General features: G+C 39.9%; 2 protein-coding genes across 3 annotated transcripts in view; one reads left to right on the plus strand and one right to left on the minus strand.

The window, feature by feature from the left end:
• Nucleotides 1-112: 112 nt before the first annotated feature.
• rab20 (RAB20, member RAS oncogene family) lies at nt 113-4644 on the plus strand. The gene is made up of 2 exons (XM_067515718.1): nt 113-494; nt 3482-4644. Exons 1-2 carry the CDS (start codon nt 305-307, stop codon nt 4081-4083), a joined length of 792 nt encoding a protein of 263 aa, XP_067371819.1. The 5' UTR covers nt 113-304; the 3' UTR covers nt 4084-4644.
• Nucleotides 4645-4693: 49 nt separating this feature from the next.
• Nucleotides 4694-18917, minus strand: part of col4a2 (collagen, type IV, alpha 2) — a 62575-nt gene continuing 48351 nt past the window's right edge. The window contains exons 13-48 of one of the 2 annotated variants that reach the window (XM_067515699.1): nt 18851-18910; nt 18672-18716; nt 18499-18546; nt 18371-18406; nt 18236-18280; nt 16867-16918; nt 16280-16393; nt 15744-15893; nt 15521-15592; nt 15279-15424; nt 15101-15173; nt 14565-14671; nt 14265-14448; nt 13870-13914; nt 13523-13597; nt 13337-13435; nt 13004-13225; nt 12727-12888; nt 12456-12626; nt 12213-12356; nt 11983-12108; nt 11707-11888; nt 11149-11212; nt 10990-11064; nt 10777-10884; nt 10557-10664; nt 10388-10459; nt 9620-9745; nt 9356-9472; nt 8855-9016; nt 8461-8559; nt 8214-8360; nt 8008-8124; nt 7415-7606; nt 6667-6953; nt 4694-5869 (exon numbers count right to left, since the gene is read on the minus strand). In XM_067515699.1, coding sequence (XP_067371800.1) covers nt 5615-5869; nt 6667-6953; nt 7415-7606; nt 8008-8124; nt 8214-8360; nt 8461-8559; nt 8855-9016; nt 9356-9472; nt 9620-9745; nt 10388-10459; nt 10557-10664; nt 10777-10884; nt 10990-11064; nt 11149-11212; nt 11707-11888; nt 11983-12108; nt 12213-12356; nt 12456-12626; nt 12727-12888; nt 13004-13225; nt 13337-13435; nt 13523-13597; nt 13870-13914; nt 14265-14448; nt 14565-14671; nt 15101-15173; nt 15279-15424; nt 15521-15592; nt 15744-15893; nt 16280-16393; nt 16867-16918; nt 18236-18280; nt 18371-18406; nt 18499-18546; nt 18672-18716; nt 18851-18910 — 4287 coding nt within the window. In that variant the 3' untranslated portion in view covers nt 4694-5614. The remainder of the gene's footprint in view (nt 5870-6666; nt 6954-7414; nt 7607-8007; nt 8125-8213; nt 8361-8460; nt 8560-8854; nt 9017-9355; nt 9473-9619; nt 9746-10387; nt 10460-10556; nt 10665-10776; nt 10885-10989; nt 11065-11148; nt 11213-11706; nt 11889-11982; nt 12109-12212; nt 12357-12455; nt 12627-12726; nt 12889-13003; nt 13226-13336; nt 13436-13522; nt 13598-13869; nt 13915-14264; nt 14449-14564; nt 14672-15100; nt 15174-15278; nt 15425-15520; nt 15593-15743; nt 15894-16279; nt 16394-16866; nt 16919-18235; nt 18281-18370; nt 18407-18498; nt 18547-18671; nt 18717-18850; nt 18911-18917) is intronic. The other variant, XM_067515700.1, reaches the window with a different exon arrangement.

Consider the following 18917-nt stretch of genomic DNA (forward strand, 5'->3'; position numbering starts at 1 on the left):
TAAACAGCCTGTGAGCGCTTGAACCTGACAGACAACACTTTGGGAAAAACGGCTCCAGTAACGGTTTAGCTTCTCACCTACTTCCGGTTTTACCTCAGTTACTTTGCGAAGTTCAGATTCAGGCAGCAGATTGGAGAAAACTATGGACAACCTGGCTGTTACAAAACAACTTCCGTTCATAAAATGACGTCTGTCAGTGGAGTTCGCTTCCAGCCTCCAACTACTTTTACACACTAGTTGTTTCTTCCCTACGATATAAAGAGAGAGAAAACTCCCCTGTAGCGGGACCGGACCCAGCAGCATCATGCCCGAGATGTCGAAGATGAAGAAGCCCGACGTCAAGGTTGTTCTCCTCGGAGACATGAACGTGGGCAAGACGTCGCTGCTCCACAGGTACACGGAGAGGAAATTTAAAGACACCATCAGCACCGTCGGAGGAGCGTTTTTCCTCAAGCAATGGGGTCCTTACAATATCTCAATATGGGACACAGCTGGTAATACACCCTTGTGGATTTTAATTTTGCTGATGTTTTTCGATTCTAACATTTTATCAAATCTCATTCATCTAGTTACAGTGTTAACTGACTGTATTTACCTGATCACGCGTGATCCCAACACCTGAGGCGATGACTGGCATGTGACCAGTCTGTACAGGCAGCCTGTGTTTTCTTCGCTCCTTTTAAAATAAACAACAACTCTAGTGCTAAATGAATAACAATGACACGATATTAATGCTTAAGTGCACAATTCAAACTTTTCAGGTCTAAATAGAATTAAAAAAACAACCCGATAGACTAATCCAACACACTGGGGGATAGTCTATGCACAATTAAACAGTCATTTTAAAATAATATCAGGGTTTCTTAACTGCTAGGTTTCCATTTGCTGTTGATCCTTTAATAAATATGTATTAGAACCTATATTAATCAGAAGAGTGAAGGCTAAGGAAAAATGAGGAACAGTTTACTTTGCTTGAGAACAACATAAGAACAACATAAGTACTGCAGTACAGCAGTACTACTCTTTAGAGAATACTCAGGAAATGAATATTGAACTTAAATCTTACATACACAGTTCAAAATAATAGTAAAAATGAAATTAAAACACAGTATAAAATCGCACAAGCACACATAACTGAAACATTAGTGTAACTTAATACTCTTTATTATTATGCACAATAAGTTATTATTTTAAAGAATGAATATAGCCCATTTTAAGTTATAAATATGAGTACCTTCTGAATATTTTTAATTAAATTGGTTACCATGTAAGTATCTCCTTCCATAACATTTTAGGCCGCAAAGGTTAGTGTGCAGTGACTTGAATTTAGTTTTATTTAAAATGAATACCATAAGTGAAACATTAAGAAATTTCACTTTCCTGCTTGCTTAACAGTATATGTTATAAAATCCCTGTGTGCTTTGTCTTGCGCTGAATTGCTCAACATTGGAATAATCTGACCTAAAGTCACCGTATTCTGAGAACCTATTTACTGATGTTGACACATTTTTGCCCTGTTTTGTTAACAGCTAGCTATGTTAGATAGACTTGAGAAATAACATCCACTGCTGAAGGTAAAAAAGGTAAAAGGGTGGACAATTTAAAAATGACAGAACCACCTGTCCCACAATAAAAAGCATCCATAACTGCCCCCAGTTTGTCTGTAACATAGGAGTATAGGTAAACTTGTGAACATGTCATGTGTTGTAGTCTACATGACGACAGATAGTATTTACCACATAAATTTCAATTCTATTGACATTTGTTTTTAATGACTGTTAGTCGTTTATTCAAAGTAGTGTTGTTTTAAAAGTGCTTCCTTAGTTTGGTCAACTGTGAAAAACTCAGGAGACTTGAATATTAATGATCAGAAACGAAGGACATCATCTTTACATAAAGCTAATTTTGTTTAATCGTAAAAGGGACGGATAGATTGAATCATCATTATTAAATTAGACTGGGATTTCTTTTGGGTAACTGAGTTTGCAGACTCTGCTAGATCTTGAGTTACTAATGTCATTTATTCATCCATGCTCTAAATAGCCCCGATCATACTGAAGACACATATTTCACTGTAAATACACTTTACATCCACAAAGTATTGTTTTTTTCAAAACTATGATCACCAACTACAACCTAAACATTACAATAACTATTTTTATGTTTTCAAAGTAACCCACTTTGGATATTTTAGTTGGTTATAACTGGAATATTCATTCATCTAATTACTGCTGAGGAATGATCTAATAACCTCCCTGCATTCCCATATTGTCTAAACATGAATTACTGTAAACTGTGTAGTCAATCAAATACTTTCCAAAGTTGAGTTGGTGCACCACACTGATAAGCAAAGCCATGTCACCAGTAAACCATTTCCTGTCTGTGTTCCCTAATTCCACAACCTTGTTTATGGTGGTGGAGAAATGCCAGATCAGCGCTGAGTCATGTCAAAGCAACTGTTGCAGACCTATCAGCAAAGACCATTCTGCTGTTGAAGAGTGACCTTTATATAGGTTGTACTAAAAGCTGTCGTACGGATGGTTTAGCTGCCTGTTACTTATTTTCTACAATGACAGTGCCCTTTTTTAAGTTTAGTGTTAAGCTTCATGCAGGCTCATAAGCTGCTTTCCCTCTTCCTCTTAATAGTCACATGATAGGGTATGACAGGAAGACTTGTCTCCCCATGATTTAATCTGTCTTTCCAAACTTACATGCATTAGTACTTTCCAGAACCGCAGGGACGACTGAGTTGGGTTTTTCCTTTTTTTTCACTTCAGCTAATTGTATGTAACAAAAAAGATTCTCCCACCTTACTAATGATGTATCCCAGGAAGTATCTGTGATAAATATACATATGATCTGAGCTCTCAGAGCTAAAATGATTAGTAAAATAATTTGGGTAAAATAAAATTATTTATTTATTAGATTTTGTTTTAGTGATATTTTAAGCAATAATTTAAATTAGCCAAAGTTCTTTGGTTCCAGCTTCTCAAATGTTAACATTTGCTGTTTTCCTTGTCGAGCTCGATAGTAAACTCTGTATTTAAAGCAGATAAAACAAGAAAATTCATTATTATTCCCAAATCTCCTTTATTTTTTTTTAGACAAACAAAATCAAAAATGAGTCAATTAAGTAAATGAAATGTATTCTCACAGCTGTGTGTATATTGAGTAGATGCCATATACATTCAGGTGGCAGTTTGTTAGTTACAAACATTCTAACCTTCATAAATATTTATAATAGGGCTGGTGGAAAAGACTGCATTAGTTTAAGCTGCGTGTATCTAAAAAAATGGCAAAACTGAGTTTTCGCCCACTGGCATATAATACACACACAATGTGTCCTCTCAAGAATCCTGAATATTTGAACAACAAATGATCTTTCTGTTTTCAAACTGCTGACCATCTTGCCCATTTCTGCCTGTATGAGTTGGTTTCCTGCTGTGCTATTGACACTGTTGATCTCGATCTTTCTCCTCAGGTCGTGAACAGTTCCACGGATTGGGGTCTATGTACTGTCGAGGTGCAGCCGCTGTCATCCTCCTTTATGACGTCACCAACTGGCAGAGCCTAGCTGAGCTTGAGGAGCGCTTCCTGTCTCTGACTGATACTGCTAACCATGACTGCATTTATGCTGTAGTGGGCAACAAGGCTGATCTCACAGACCTTAAAGCCCAGATGTTCCGAGACTCAGATGGAGTGTTTACGGACAAAACTCAGTGTGAGGAAGATGGGACCGAACCACAGGTTTTGTCTGCCTGCCCAACACCCCCAGCTTCACCTGCATCCCTCTCTGGTATGATATTACAAAAACAGGTTACACATGAAGATGCTTTGGCTCTTTATGGTAGAATACTACGCTATAAAGGCCTGGAGGAAAAGAACAGCCTCCCTGCAGAGACGATGTGCTTCGAGACAAGTGCCAAGACAGGGTATAACGTGGACACTTTGTTTGAGACACTATTTGATTTGGTGCTGCCTTCTATCCTGAGGAAGAGAAATGAAAACCAGATGTCTCCTACAGTTGACCTGGAGGAGTGCAGGGGGGGCAGCAGCAAGCGGGGCAGATCTGGCTGCTGTTAGGATCCACCACAGAGAGGTGGAGAGGCTGCAGCTGCACCAGTGTTTTTACAAAGGACAATCAGTAGATGGGTCCTAGCACCAAAACTATACTGTGATGTTACTATTATATTTGCCTTGACTGAGACCAGAGACCATTAATGACCTCCAGTAAACACCCACATACATTCTTGCTGCTGTGAAGATTAAAAATGAAAACGTATAGTGAACATTTTCAGTGTGAGGAAACCTTCCACTCTTAACAACCGACGCTGCACTTATATCCCAAAGAAGTGTCTTTGGGTAAACAGTACACATAAGAAGTCAATCACTGCTATTGTAAATGTTTTCAGAACTATAATGGCACTAAGTTTTATCTGGGTGGCACATTTCTGTTTATTGTTTATTATTTGTACATTTAATTTTGAGGTTTTCATCAATCACACTTTATTGTTTAGTTTCTAGTGGTGATAACTGATCTCTATATTTTATTGACCCTTCTAGGAGCTGTCAGTGATTGTGAAGAGTAAAATACTCCTGTTGAAGTTTTTGGTGCAATGTTATAGTAAAGATTTTTATTTTGCAGTTCTCCTGGTCTGTCCGATTAAGCTTGTACGATTAAAATGACACAGTCTTACAAACAAACATTTAATCTTCACAATCCAATTCAATTATCATATTACAAAAAATGCTATTATTACATGACAAAACAAATCTCGTCAGTGTTTTCTGGTCTAATCAAGGCGATGAAAAACATTTGACCTACTTTCTAAGTTGTGTACATTTCTGTAATCTAAACCAGGATCAGTGACCGCAGTGAGGAGTTTATACACTCAGACCTTTGGTCCAGGCTGTTGATATGCTGCACTGATGGAAGACTTGGACAGTTAAATTATTACTAGATTTGTGAAGGCGAGAGTGTGACATAAGTGGTATTGCATGTTATACTTAAAACTCAAGTTAATTCAGCAGGTAAATATAAAGAATCAGTGTATTGTGTGAACATATGTTGTATGAAATAGTCAATTTTCTATTAGTTGATAAAGTTATGAAACAAGTTAAAAGCTGTCTGACATATAAACATTATAAAAATAGGTTTAGAGCAATGGAATAAAAGCACTACACTGTATAAACTAATTTGTTAAAGAGCTGTAAAAACATTCTTCAGTTGGCTGAGAAGCTGTGTTAGTGGTGCTATGCTCAGCTGTATACTTAAAACAACATCTAGATAAACTGAAGCAGTGCATGAACACAGGCGTCTTTGGTTCAGCTGTAGTATATGGTCTCTGATCTGAGGTAATAAGTTAAACAGTAAGCACCAATCCACAAATATATAAAATACTGCACCCATAATGCTGTTGGCTTCATCATGATGCTTCTTGTGTCTTATCTACAATGCAACATTTCACTCAAAGCTCAAGGCACCACACAGTCATTAGATGTCTGAGCTCTGTAGCATTACAGAGAATGTTTCCCAATCACATTGATCTAAGGCTAGAGAGACGACACTAGACCAATGTCAATAGGACTTCTGTCAGCGCTACTGCTGAGTCTTTCACAAGTTCTTCATGCAGACCTGGCAGCGGCTGATGCGTGTCAGGAGCTGACCTGCTTTGAGTGTCTCTGATGATGGATCAGTATGGAATGACTGATCTGTGGAGGTTAGCCAGAAACTCTGCTTGTTAGCAAAGTAGTGGCATGTGCCTCTGGCCCCATTACACTCAATGAATGGTGCTGTGCGGAAGTCCTCCAGGCAAGAACCAGGAGATGACAAGGACTGACCTCCGCCTTCATTTCCTGCTGCCGTATGCTGTGGAGACAGATGTGAGAAGGTAAAACATAAGGCAGGTGTGAAGTGAAATATTCACAATGTATTTAAAAGAATAGTATTTTAAAGAAGAATTTTAAGTGATAGTCTTTTTGAGCAATAACCATGAAAGAAGTTATTATTCACGTAAAAGTTATTCTGAATAATTTACAGTCCTGCAGAAATAAATTCACCAAATCCGCAGCAGAAAAGGATTCCCAATAAATCATATAATTACTTCTCTTTAAGTAATGTTTGCTATTTTGTATAGAGGTTGAGTTCAGGAGTGCAGATGATGTCACCTGTAAGGAGCAGGCCTACCAAGGGCATATCATGTCTATTATATGATCGCTTTCTGATCCTCACTCGCCCCTGAAGTCGTTCCTGTTCTCTATGTTTCAGGATGTTCTAAACCCTCTAATATTGTTCTTAATTGTTTGGGAATTGAGGAGCAATGTATGAGGAGTGAGTCCGGTCATCTTTAAAACTTTGGTTTATAAAACACAATTAAATCATCATTACCTATATTGGGTGTAATTTGTTATGGTAGCTGTATTACGGTTTCACAATTAGTCATTTTTGCATATCTTTGATCTTTTTGATCTTTCATGATACCTTATTCATTCCAGTTCCATGTTCCAAGGAAGAGTTTAGACATGCAATGTTGTGTTGTTTTGAAATGAAAGATTTTTTTGATGGGAGCAGGGAACAGAATTGCAAGTCTTTGTTGAACTGATTGTATTGTTTTTTTGGACTCGATAACCTTTTCACACACATATGTTTTTGTCTGGTGAACGCACCATGAGGAAGGAGAAGCCAATCCACAGGCTGCGCCAACCCACAGGACAGTGTGGGATGTTACTGTCCTGGCTGTGGAATGCTATGGCAACTGATGGAGCTTCGCATACTGAGCAGCGGCTGATATATGGTTTGATCGCTTCCTCTTCTACAGGCATCATGGGAAGAGGAGCGGTTGTCGACAACCAGTAGGATTTATCATTCCTGCTGGCATAATAACAAATGTCTCCAGGATTGCAGTACATAAATGGCATGGTGCTGAACCGAGGAAGGCAGGAGCCGGCTAAACCTAGAAAGGACAAAAAGTCAAATTAACCTAAGTCAAATGTATTGATGTAACACAAAGCCCAACTGAAACTGCTTTTCTGTAATGAACAAAATACATTACAAAGGAATGACATGATTGCATATTTAAAGCAGAGTAAAAGTACAAACATAAAATAAACAAGTTTAGGCTGTAGTTTTACATGGAATGCATTCAAGTAATGCAAAGAATTAAATCATAAGAGATCCAATGAACCTAAACTGGTACTAATATTTTTAAATAACTGGATGACAATTTCTGAGAATATTTTAAATCTGGAGATACTTGCCTGACTCATCACTTCATGCAGGACTATACTGTAGCAAACTAACACTAATAACTAATTTGTTAGTTTTATCTAATGTTTCATCCCTGTTACAAAATCCTATGTGTTCCTCACAGAAATTTGAAACAGTCGATACTGAGTACATTTCACCACAGTTTACCAAGATCCTGGTTGTGCGCTTTTTCCTGGCCCTCAAAGTACAGCAGACTGTAGCCATCCCACAGCTTAGACATGCCCACAGGACACATGGGTGTCTGCTCTGATTGGCTGTGTTTCACCAGCAGGTAGCCCACGCTGACACTGCGGCCAGGCATACCAGGTAACCCAGCAATGCCTGGGTTTCCACGACGGCCTATGGAGGAATAAAGAGTTCAGAACTGTTAATTGCAATGTCAACTAATTATTAATTATAAGAGAATTATATTCATGCATGCTGTACATACCTTTGATACTATTGTTTATGGCAGATAAATCTGCATCATGCCGCTATTTTAGTTTATTCGTATTAACTTATCTAAAAGAATTATGTACCTAATACAACTCTAATACAACTATACCTTTATAACATTCATTAATAATACATTTTCAATAACAATTTCCAGCTAATGCATAGCGATTCATTCACTAAATTAACTTCATGGGCATCACAAACCTCTTGGTAACTGGTCCACTCCTTAACAACCAACCCACTTTGAATCCTTTAAGCAAGGCTTATTAAATTAATCCTAAATTGACCCACAGTGTCAGACGCACCTGCCATGCCTTGCAGACCGGGGTGGCCCACTTGTCCAACGTCACCACGGAATCCAACTATCCCTGGTGTACCACTAATCCCAGGCATGCCCCTCTGTCCAATGGGTCCCATGAAACCTGTAGATTAATCCGATACATGCATGTTGTTGAGTTGAATATTTTACCTACGGATGTCTAATGACAAATGTATTAAAAGAATTGCTAACCTTGATCTCCAGGGGGACCGTGTGGCCCTGGTAAACCTTTGGCCCCTTTTGGACCTTGGATACCCCGTGGTCCTGGATCGCCCCTCTCTCCTGGAATTCTGTGGGGAAGTGGAGGAAGACCCTTGCTGCCTGGGATCCCTTGAAAACCTGTAGCAGGAATGTATCATACAATGACTCAGATAAAAAGCCACATACACATGATACCTAACCAGCAGTGAATATATTGTGAGTGCATACAGCAGTTTACCTTGGGGACCAGTGTTTCCTTTTGGACCAGCTGGTCCTCTTTCTCCCTTGAAACCAACCATACCAGGAACTCCCATCACTCCTTGCTCTCCTTTTACTCCTATAAGACAAATAGCAGGTGATCCTATTATTAACAGCAACCTACTCAATGTATCCTACTTTAAGGTGCATTTCATTTTTAGTTTATTGTTTACCTTTGTATGTGTATCATTATTTTGTGCATATTTTATTTTGTAGGTTGCTTGAATCTTCAAGTAACCAACCAACTACTGATATTTATTGGCCCTACCAATCTGCCCAAAGTTTGTTTTTTCCTGCCAACAAAATTGGCAAACAGCTAATTTGAACATAAACTACTGGCTTATCCTTGGAAAGTTTCAAAATTTTATCCATACCTTTCTTCCCAAAGATGCCATTAGGTCCCTTGTATCCAAAAGGACCTTGATCTCCTTTCAGTCCTTTCCTACCCGGGAATCCAGGGAACCCATTTAATCCTGGTTCACCCTTTTCTCCAGGGGGTGAATTTACACCAGGTAATCCTCTGGCTCCAGGGAAACCTGAGAAAAAAAAACACTTAGTGTTTGTAGATGGCCATGGCTACTACTTCCTCCACTGGCATTTAAAAAAAGTCAAAAAATTTAAAAAGTCCAGTTTTGTCAGAATATTACTAAATGGAAGTATTGATTCTAACATCAAACTAAATTATTTCAAAAGTAATACCCCAACTGACACGAAATAATTACCCGTTATTTTTTTTTAAAATAGTACAAAAGTCCAAGATAAAATATATAAACTTGTCCTAAAATTACCAGGTCTCTGCAGGAAAGGAAAGAGGAAAAACTAAGCTAAAGTGACTTAGTATACTTAGTGGTGTTTCCTAAATTTCATCTTCTCACCTGGGAATCCTTTAGGGCCCTTAAAGCCAGGGTCCCCACTGGGTCCTGGTCTGTCTGGGGTCCCGTCAGGTCCTACAGGACCGCGGAATCCCACTGGTCCAGGAAGACCGTGATCACCTGAACAAATAAATATATGATCGTATAAAGTTTTAAGGTGAAACATTAGGACATACACAGAGTGTTACATTTTTTCTGACCTCAGTTGGTAAATAGTCTGTACTCATACTGTAATGACCATGTTAATGCTAAAGAATAGCATCTCACCTAGAAGTCCCTGGTACCCTTTCGAACCCGCAGTGCCTAAAACACCTGGCTGGTTGTTGGGGTCCCCGCTGTCTCCCTTCTCTCCTTTGGCTCCTGTCTCTCCAGTTGGTCCAGTGATATCCAGACCTGAAAAAAATATGACCAGAAAATATTTGTCTGACATCTGAGATTTACAGAAAACCTTATACGTTACCTTTATACTTGTAAGTTGAAATGTCTAAGTTTACAGTTGGAAATAACAAATAGAAAGCTCCCTGAAGTCAGATCTCCAACTTGGGAAGCCTGACATACCTTAGCAACTCCAACCTTAAAAGCCAATATGGCTGCTCTGTTCTTCAGCAGAGAGAAAGGTGCAGTAATAAAAAGTTATTAGAACTGGTATTGTTGTGGTAAACTAGCTGCAGTCAACTCAGGTATGACATCATTTACAGCTCTGACTTCCAAATTCAGAGGTAAATGGAACAATTAGACACGATTTCTACTGTTCTGTATAAACAATGGATGTCAAATTCAGAAATATACATTTATTTATAAAGTGTAAAGTTATTTAAGTGCTTTAAAGCACATGAGAATATGATTTCAGTTAATTAAAACACTAACCAAGCAACAATCCATGTTTAGCACTATTTAGAGAGTTTAATGCTCATGACTGTGTTCATGTGCTGATTGAGGGAATATGTTTACAGAAATATATCATCTGACTATGATATTTAAGTAGTGAAAGTTACACAAATATTATCATAATTTGTTCAGCATTTGGTTGAATACCTGGTGTTCCTTGGATACCCTTATGTCCTTTCAATCCATCTAATCCATAAAGGCCCTTCAGTCCAGGGTAACCTGCACACATTTGTTGAGGACACCATCAAGTTGAGGAATATTATAGATAAGTATATTGTTCAAAGAGAAAAAGAGGCCACTGGTCTGGTCCCGTTACCTTTGTTTCCTGGGAAACCAGGTAAACCGGGGTTTCCTTCTCTTCCAGGAGATCCAGGAAAGCCTTTCTGACCTGGTTTACCAGGAGTTCCCTGCTGCCCATCTGAGCCTGAAGGGAAAAAGGGATGAGCCAGTGTAATGGGATTTTACAATAATGTGTAATATTTAAAATATCTTAAATTAGAAATTGCTCAATAAGTAAATGAATGATAGTCCCTTACCTGGGTATCCTAATATTCCTTTACCACCTGGCTCTCCTTTTTTTCCTGTGATACCATCAAAACCTGTGGCACCCCTGTCCCCAGTCTGTCCAATCAGTCCTTGCTCGCCTGTAAGGGGTTATCAAGCATTTAATATCCACCAAGTAAATATCATTGGTTTTTAGCTGGTCCTCTTCAACATCATTAAGTAACACAAACTGTGTGAGTATATACCTTGCTGTCCTTGCGAACCTTCCTCTCCTCTCAATCCGGGAACTCCTGGCAAGTCTAAACGAGGACCTCTTTCACCTGTAATAGAAATACAATTGTACGTCTAAAATTAGCATGTACGTTAAGTCCCCATCTGTCTGGAGTTTAAATTTGAGCTTGTACCTTTAATTCCCTTCCTTCCTTTGTCTCCTGATGGACCATAGGCACCAGAACTTCCTTTAATTCCCTGAAAAGTAACAAATGTCCAATTAACCATTATATCTTAATCTTGTAGGCTGTAGCTAGCGCAGGGAGGATGCTTAACTATGCAAGACATCTTTATCTTGAACAGCAGGCAAGTAAGACACTAGCCAAAAAGCAGGAGCACATGATGATGTGGTTTGGGTCAGTTTGTTCACTAGCTTGGGTGGAATGTTTTTTTCAGAGCCCTTTGCTAAAGGAGATATAAACAACCCTTTGTGAATCTGAAGCAAAGGAGTAATAGGATTAAAAAACAGAAAATGAATCATCACGGAGAGCGGTGGATTTGGGTAAGAATTCTCTTTGTGTTCATTTACTAGACTTTGTTCTTTCTTAAATAGCCATGTCATGTGCTGCAACAAAAAAAACAAAACATAAATGTATTAAATATAACTGCTTTGAGTCTTCCTTAAGGTAAAGTGAAGTACCCTGATGACATCATCAGACCAACATGAATTTTCCCCGTATGGCTTTCCTCACCTTGATACCAGGCATTCCGCCAAAACCGGTAATTCCCCGATTTCCAGTCAGGCCTGGCATTCCTTTAATGCCCGGTAGACCCTGTGCACCTGGATCACCATAGTGACCTTTTTCATGGCTGGGTTCCCCAGGAAAACCATGTCTTCCCTCATGACCTGGTGTCCCTTGTGAACCTTGGCTACCTGTATAAAAAGAGTATGATTTGTGAAAGTACGGGCAGGATTGCTGATGCACTGCAAAGGAAGAAGACACTGATATCAGATTTTGGCTGCACACCTCTTGGCCCAGTGAAACCCTGAATTCCTTTTGGTCCAGGGTCTCCCTTGGTACCCTTCATTTCATATTTCATTTGGGGAGACATGTGAGGTTTTTCCCCTGGTAAACCCATCAGACCACGATCACCTGGCAGACAATTGTGGGGAAGAGAGACACTGTAAGTTTATGTGGTAGTCTCAACAATTAAAAGTTACTGAGATCTCAAACACTGTGTAAAATAAAAACTTCACCTTTCTGTCCACTGTGACCTGTCAATCCTTTTGGGCCAACCTGACCTGGCATTCCAGATTCTCCTTTCTTCCCACTGTAACCCTCCTTTCCTTGTACACCTTTGTTCCCCTGAAAACCTGACATGCCAGGGGACCCTTTGTATCCTGGGAAAGAGAGGAACCTCCAACAGTTAGAAAAAAACTGTTCTGCCCAAAAAATGCTTAATAATGGATAGGTTTAGACTTTATATTTGAAAAACAAACCCTTCATTCCTGGAAGTCCGGGGTTTCCATCTGCACCTGGTTGCCCTGGTTCACCTGTTGGGCCAGACTCACCAATGAGACCATTATCACCAAATGGCCCTGGGATCCCTTTTAATCCAATTGGACCTGGAGGACCTGGGTCTCCCTCAGTTCCCCTCTCTCCAGTGAAGCCTAGTTAGCCAGATGATGTATCAGAAGGAAAAGGGATGTCAGCTATGATGAAGAAATTTTCTGTGATTCCGAGATTTTGTGTATGTGTGTATCTGTCTACCTGGCTGTCCAATGCCACCACGTGGCCCAGGTGGACCTTCTGTCCCAGGGTCACCGGGATAACCATACTTGCCTGCTGGCCCAGCCCTCCCTTCTTCCCCCTGCAGGCCTGGTTGGCCACTCTCACCCTTGAAGCCAATCATACCTGGCATGCCATTCAGCCCTGGAAAAAAAAGAACATTAGATATTAGATCTGAAATCCTTTACTTTAAAACAAAGCAGGACTGAATGGCTTGAGTCTAAATATTGGTAGTTGACAATGTGAAAACATGGCTGACCTGGAAAGCCTTGCTCTCCTTCATTGCCAGACTCCCCTTTAGTCCCTTGAAAACCTGACAGCCCTGGGTCACCAGAGGGTCCAGGCAATGCTCCGAAGATGTCTCCGTGAATACCCTTCTCACCCTGTACCCCGTACTGACCATTAACACCAGGCAAACCTGGAACTCCTACTGAACCTTTGCTGCCAGAAACTCCAAAGTCTCCACGAGGGCCAGTAAATCCTTTATTGGAGAACCATAGAGGTTATTAAAAGAAATGACCTGGACTAAAGAAAAAATTCCAATCAAAAACCTGATGTCACCAGTTGTCACCACATTTTTGTCCTTCCTTACCAGGTGGTCCAGGAGGGCCACCTGTGCCTTGATCTCCTGCTTCTCCTTTTTCTCCCTGTACTCCATATTGACCTTGTGGCCCTTTTTGGCCTTGAGGACCTGTTATTTTAAAAAATATTGCATTAAAAAATACTCATAGCTATTACCCTGCATGCAGCACAAGTAAATAGTTTGTTGCTTTGTTACCTGGAAAACCTGGTAATCCAGTGGGTCCAGAAAGACCAGGTGGCCCAGGAGGTCCTGGAACCATGATGCAACCACCTGAGAAGAAAATGTCAGTCTTCAGGAAAGTTTTATGGTTGTATGTAAAAGTGTGTTTATAGTAGAAATTACTATTTCTGTGATTCTTGACTGCAGCCCAGCGTGGATTGTTTTTCAGAATATGGCATTATCATTACAGTAGCTGGTATCTTAATACAAAACTGTAAACAATTCAAAAATCAACATGCAAAAAAGTCAAATAATCCGAAGCCGAAGCACAACACAGTGGTTATATTGGAGCAATAAGGTGAAAACCTTATTATTCCAGCTACCTGTTACATCCACCTGTCCTCCATCTCCTGTTGGACTACAGCCGCCTTTCAGTTGCGAATGAGGCAGGATGAAAGAGAGAGGCATTTGGTTTAGGAGTTATTCAAAAGCACAAGCATTATGTCAAAAAAGATTAGCTGCAGCTGGTTTGAAAGAGGAATTTCCTGCATCAAGGAGAAAACAGAAGGTGAAGAAATAAATGTAATTAAAATACAGTATACTTTTCATGCTTCTCCTCTTTTTAATACCCCACCACTTCACTGCTTTGCATTGAATTACTATAGAGAAAACATTTAGTAGAGCGTAAACAGGTAAAGAGATAAAGCCTTGAAGGAGAAAATTGTAGTATCGTATTGAGACTGAATAAAAGGTGTGAAGAAGGCAGTCAACCTCTCACCTGGACTTCCAGGCGTTCCTGGAATTCCGTTATAGCCTGCAAGGCCGTCATCTCCGGGTAAACCACGCTGGCCTTTGATACCCATTATGTTTGGACCTCTTTCCCCTCTTAGCCCAGCTGCACCAGGTCGGCCAGGCAGACCTGGATAACCTTTGTCTCCACGATCTCCCTTCGGACCTTCTCCCTGTCAACATGTACCACAGCAGTCGTCATTCTGTAGCATTAATTTGTTATTAGCAATTAAAACAAATATATGATGAGTATGTGCGATATTAAAACGTTTATATTGAACCAACTCACTGGATCACCTCGACGTCCAGGCAAACCATGCAAACCGTGTCGACCTGGGGCACCCAGTGCTCCTGACTCACCATCTAACCCGGGATCCCCTGCATCTCCAGGATATCCTGTAGTGATCAGAAACACAAGAGAAGCGTACTGTCACTACTTCACCAGTCAACAAGGTGCTTAAGTAGTGTGGATTAAGAGATGTTTTAGCCACACACTTTCGAATGAATTTGGTGGCCAAAACATTAGAACCCCCTCTCTGTATGATTCACTCCAGTACAACCTCAGTGATAAACACGTAGTAGAATTATTCCCTTTTCTGACAGTTTCAACCTAAAGCCTGAGAAATTTTATCCTAATAAAAGTAGAATTCATGGCAGAGCCACTGTATTGGATTGGATTAAACTGCACAGGTGGTCATAATGTTATGCCTGAGTGGTGTATATGACAGAGGGTACACGTTTTTCCTCTTTCCTCTCTTTTCGGACCCACTTGGACCTGTGGTGGTGATCCCTAACAAATGAAGTAACATATACTGTACACTGCACCTTTTTCTTTGGGCACGGTGGTCACCCCTTTTTGGCCTTTAGGGCCTGGTAACCCTATGAGCCCAGCAGACCCCTAAAAGCCAAAACAGAAAAGTGTGAATAAGACAGAAGGGCTTCAGATAAACAACTGGAAAAGATTATGTAATTTTTAAGATGTGAGGTTTTTTTTTTTGCTTACAGTTAATCCATCATCTCCTTGGGGACCTGGGTCTCCTCTATCACCCTCCTGACCAAACTCCCCTGACATCCCAGCATCACCACGGCCACCAGTAGGCCCAGGAGGTCCAGGTAGAGAGTGTTTGCATAGACATTCTCCTTGATCACCTAAATGCAGAGAGCAACAAGATGATAGCCACATAATTCACAACCAGTGTTTGTTTTGAATTGTAAATTCTGTGTTCATAAGCCATAATTCCTCACCTTTTATTCCTTTTAAGCCTGCGTTACCAGGTCTGCCGCTCTCACCCGGAGCCCCTTTGAAAAAATCACCCCCTAAAGACAAATACAATAAAGAAACATTTAAAAACAAACTTACATTACATTTAAATGAATGAACAAGAAAATAAAGGGAGACACTCTATTAGATTAACCTTAGTTTAAATATATTAAACATATTCAGTCGGTCAGTTTGGCAATCACTCACATGATCTCATGGGTCCTGGAGGGCCCTGGGCCCCTGGACGCCCCCTGACGCCTTGGGGTCCTGTACTGATAGCAGGGAGTCCTGGTTCCCCTACTTGGCCCTTTTCTCCTTGTTCCCCCTTTATACCAAATGGTCCGAGAAAGTCCAACACTGACAGACACCAAAATAAAATTACAAAACACATTTTAGTTTTATGCTGTTTGGCTAAAAATCTGTTTAAACTTAGCATTATCCCTGCTTAAACTGCTTTTTAAAAATGTTCCAAAGCATTATGTCAGATATTTGATTGCAAGTCCCAGTAACTGCTTCAAGCCTGTGACTTACTGACATCACAGGAGTTTTGGTTTCCTCTTTTTATATGCTTTCTAGCCTATTACTGCAGCAATATATATAATTTGTTTGACTATTACAGGTTTTATGACAGGGTGCTTGTACTTTGATAATTGTTGAGTCAAAGAGTGTGTGGAGTAATCCATTGTCTACTCTGACTCTCTGGATCAAACAGTAGATGATTTGTGTAGCTTCAGTTTACAGACCTTGTTGCTGATTTTCAGAGGCAGGAAGACCTGGGGGTCCTGGGGGACCTTGATCTCCTATTGAGCCCCTCTCTCCCAATGGACCCCTCTCACCAGGGGGGCCAGGAGGACCAGCTAAAGTTAAAGCAAATAGCAGAAACATTTATTAGCACCTGCCCAACAGTTGGCATCACAGTTTCAGACACCTTCTGGTCAAAAATCATTGACACAAATGAAAACAATAACATATAAGTCGATGACTTTTTTACTTTCATCCTTTCTTTTTTCATTAATTGCTGCCACTTTAACCAAGTGACGTTTTATACCAACCTGGCTTGCATCCAGTCAGATAACATCCCTATAACAAGAAGCTCTTGTATCTCAGGTTCACCCACAGTGAGGTTTAAATTTTAATGACCTTAAAGTTTGTATTTATGTTATACACTTGATATGTTGACCTGATAGGTCTGTGAAGTTTGTTAAACCTAAACTGCAGCACATTTCACCACAGAGTTTCACTTCATGTTTGTCAAAATGGGTGTGATCATCAAACTCTTTTTTTCTGTTTCCTGAGTATGTGACAGTTTTTCTGCCATTTATCAACTTACACCCCAGAGAGGGTCCAGATGAAATCAGCTCTCCTGGTTCACCGCTGATACCCTGAAAAACAAATTTAGTGTCAAAAGTTAATGTCAGTTAACACAATGTTAATGTTAGTCTTTGAGAGTCTGTGGTTGGAATTTTATTTCACTCATTATAAATCTTGCGAACAACATTATGGATGCACACATTCAATGACCATCACACATATCCTGGTGTTGTAATCTCTATCTGTTGGTTAGATATCATGTTTTCATTTTAATCTTTGATCTTGATATCTTCTCTGCTTGATTTTGGACAGTGCTCCGGGGCTGGAATCACACTGACCAGTTTTAAATCTGATTCTGAAAACTTTATCAGTAACCAAAGTGCTTTACACAGGTTATCATTCATCCATTCACACACACTCACACTGTGTTATCCAGCTGGCCTACACTAACCAGGAGCAACCAACTTGTTTAGTGTCTTGCTCGAAGACAAAAGTGGACAACTGTTCTATCTCCTGAGCCAGCGTCTCCCTGATATAATAAAGTAATTAAGTCATTACCTCAGCTTTGGTGGAAAAAACCCGTGTTCCACCATCTACCCAGACTTTTGGGTTTGTGTCCATTGTGTAGACAAACATTTACCTGTCAGTCGTAATTTGGCTCTTTGCCTTTTGATAAACAATGTGTAGCTGTAAAGTGGGAAACACCACAACAATAGCCCATTCATTGTCTTAAGCTCAGTAATACAGATGGGTGACAAATTACAGGAAAGGTCCAATGCCTGACCCAGCACTTTGCTGTTTTATTGCTTTAAGTTCTCCCCTGTCTGTACTTATACTAAAATATTAAAACTTCATGTTTTATTGCTGTATTATTAAATCGACATATTGTGTATCATCTGACACATCTTACACAACTACTGTACATGAATTTGCCACAATAAACAGCTTGGCCACCTGATTCAGAGGTCATGTTTACACTAAAATTGGTCTCATGTAAAAACTAAAATGATATTGCCCGAATACAGTCTGTTCAAACCCAGTTGGTAATTACATACACGAAATACATATAAACATCTGCAAACTTTGCAGAACCCTTAGACTGAAATTTTAGCCCATACCTCAGGTTTGTGGGCCTCCTCTGAATGAACATCCTTTTTCAGTTCAGCCTTCAAATTCTCTATAAGATTGAGGTCAGGGCTTTGTGATGATCAATGCAAAACATTTACTCTGTTGGCATCAAGGCATTTTGTAGGCTTTGGGTGCCTTCATCATTCTACATACAAGGTTGTGGAAACATGATTCTAATCTTTTAATGATAACCAACCTGTGAATCTGAGTGCACATGTACATGTAAAATGTCTAAACACAAGTCGAAGCTCCTCTCCTACCTTATGTCCATCTCTACCTTTTGGTCCCCTCTCACCGTGATCTCCCTGAAAGACAATCATCATCATAAAGTTATGATGTTTAATTTTATTTGTTATGCCATAATAATTCAATACTCATCTTTCACACAAACATACTCTTGGTCCAGGACTCCCATTGTTACCAGGTTGACCCTAAAGCAACAGGGAAAAAAAGCATGATGGAATTTTACCACATAGATAAAAGGACAGTGTTTAAGTAAAATACGCAGAAATAATGTGCTCACACGTTGTCCAGGGAATCCTTTTACACCAATTTCTCCTTTGTTGTTTGCCTGTTAAACAAAAACCAAAACAAAACAAAACAAAAAAACAAAAGAGAAAGACAAAAGCGCAGTGAAAAGCTGAGGTGTGAATTTTAGTATGTGCTTGGTAGTGGGTACAATTGCAAATCACGTACGTTTTCGCCTCTGTCTCCTTTGACACCTTTCTCTCCCGAAGGTACCTAAAATAATTGAAGTAAAATATTTGTGGTACATGTGGTGCATGTTTGTAACACTTTGTTCTGTTTTAAGCTTTTTTGGATTAACAATATTAGGCTTATGAATGAAGAGCAGCAGATTATGCAGACATACAGACCTCCTTCTGTTCCAATGATAATGTCTGGTTTCCTGGTGGCCCGGGTGGTCCGCTGTCCCCCTGTGGT

The sequence above is a fragment of the Channa argus genome, chromosome 9 (assembly GCF_033026475.1).
Source record: "Channa argus isolate prfri chromosome 9, Channa argus male v1.0, whole genome shotgun sequence".
NCBI classification, from domain to species: domain Eukaryota; kingdom Metazoa; phylum Chordata; class Actinopteri; order Anabantiformes; family Channidae; genus Channa; species Channa argus.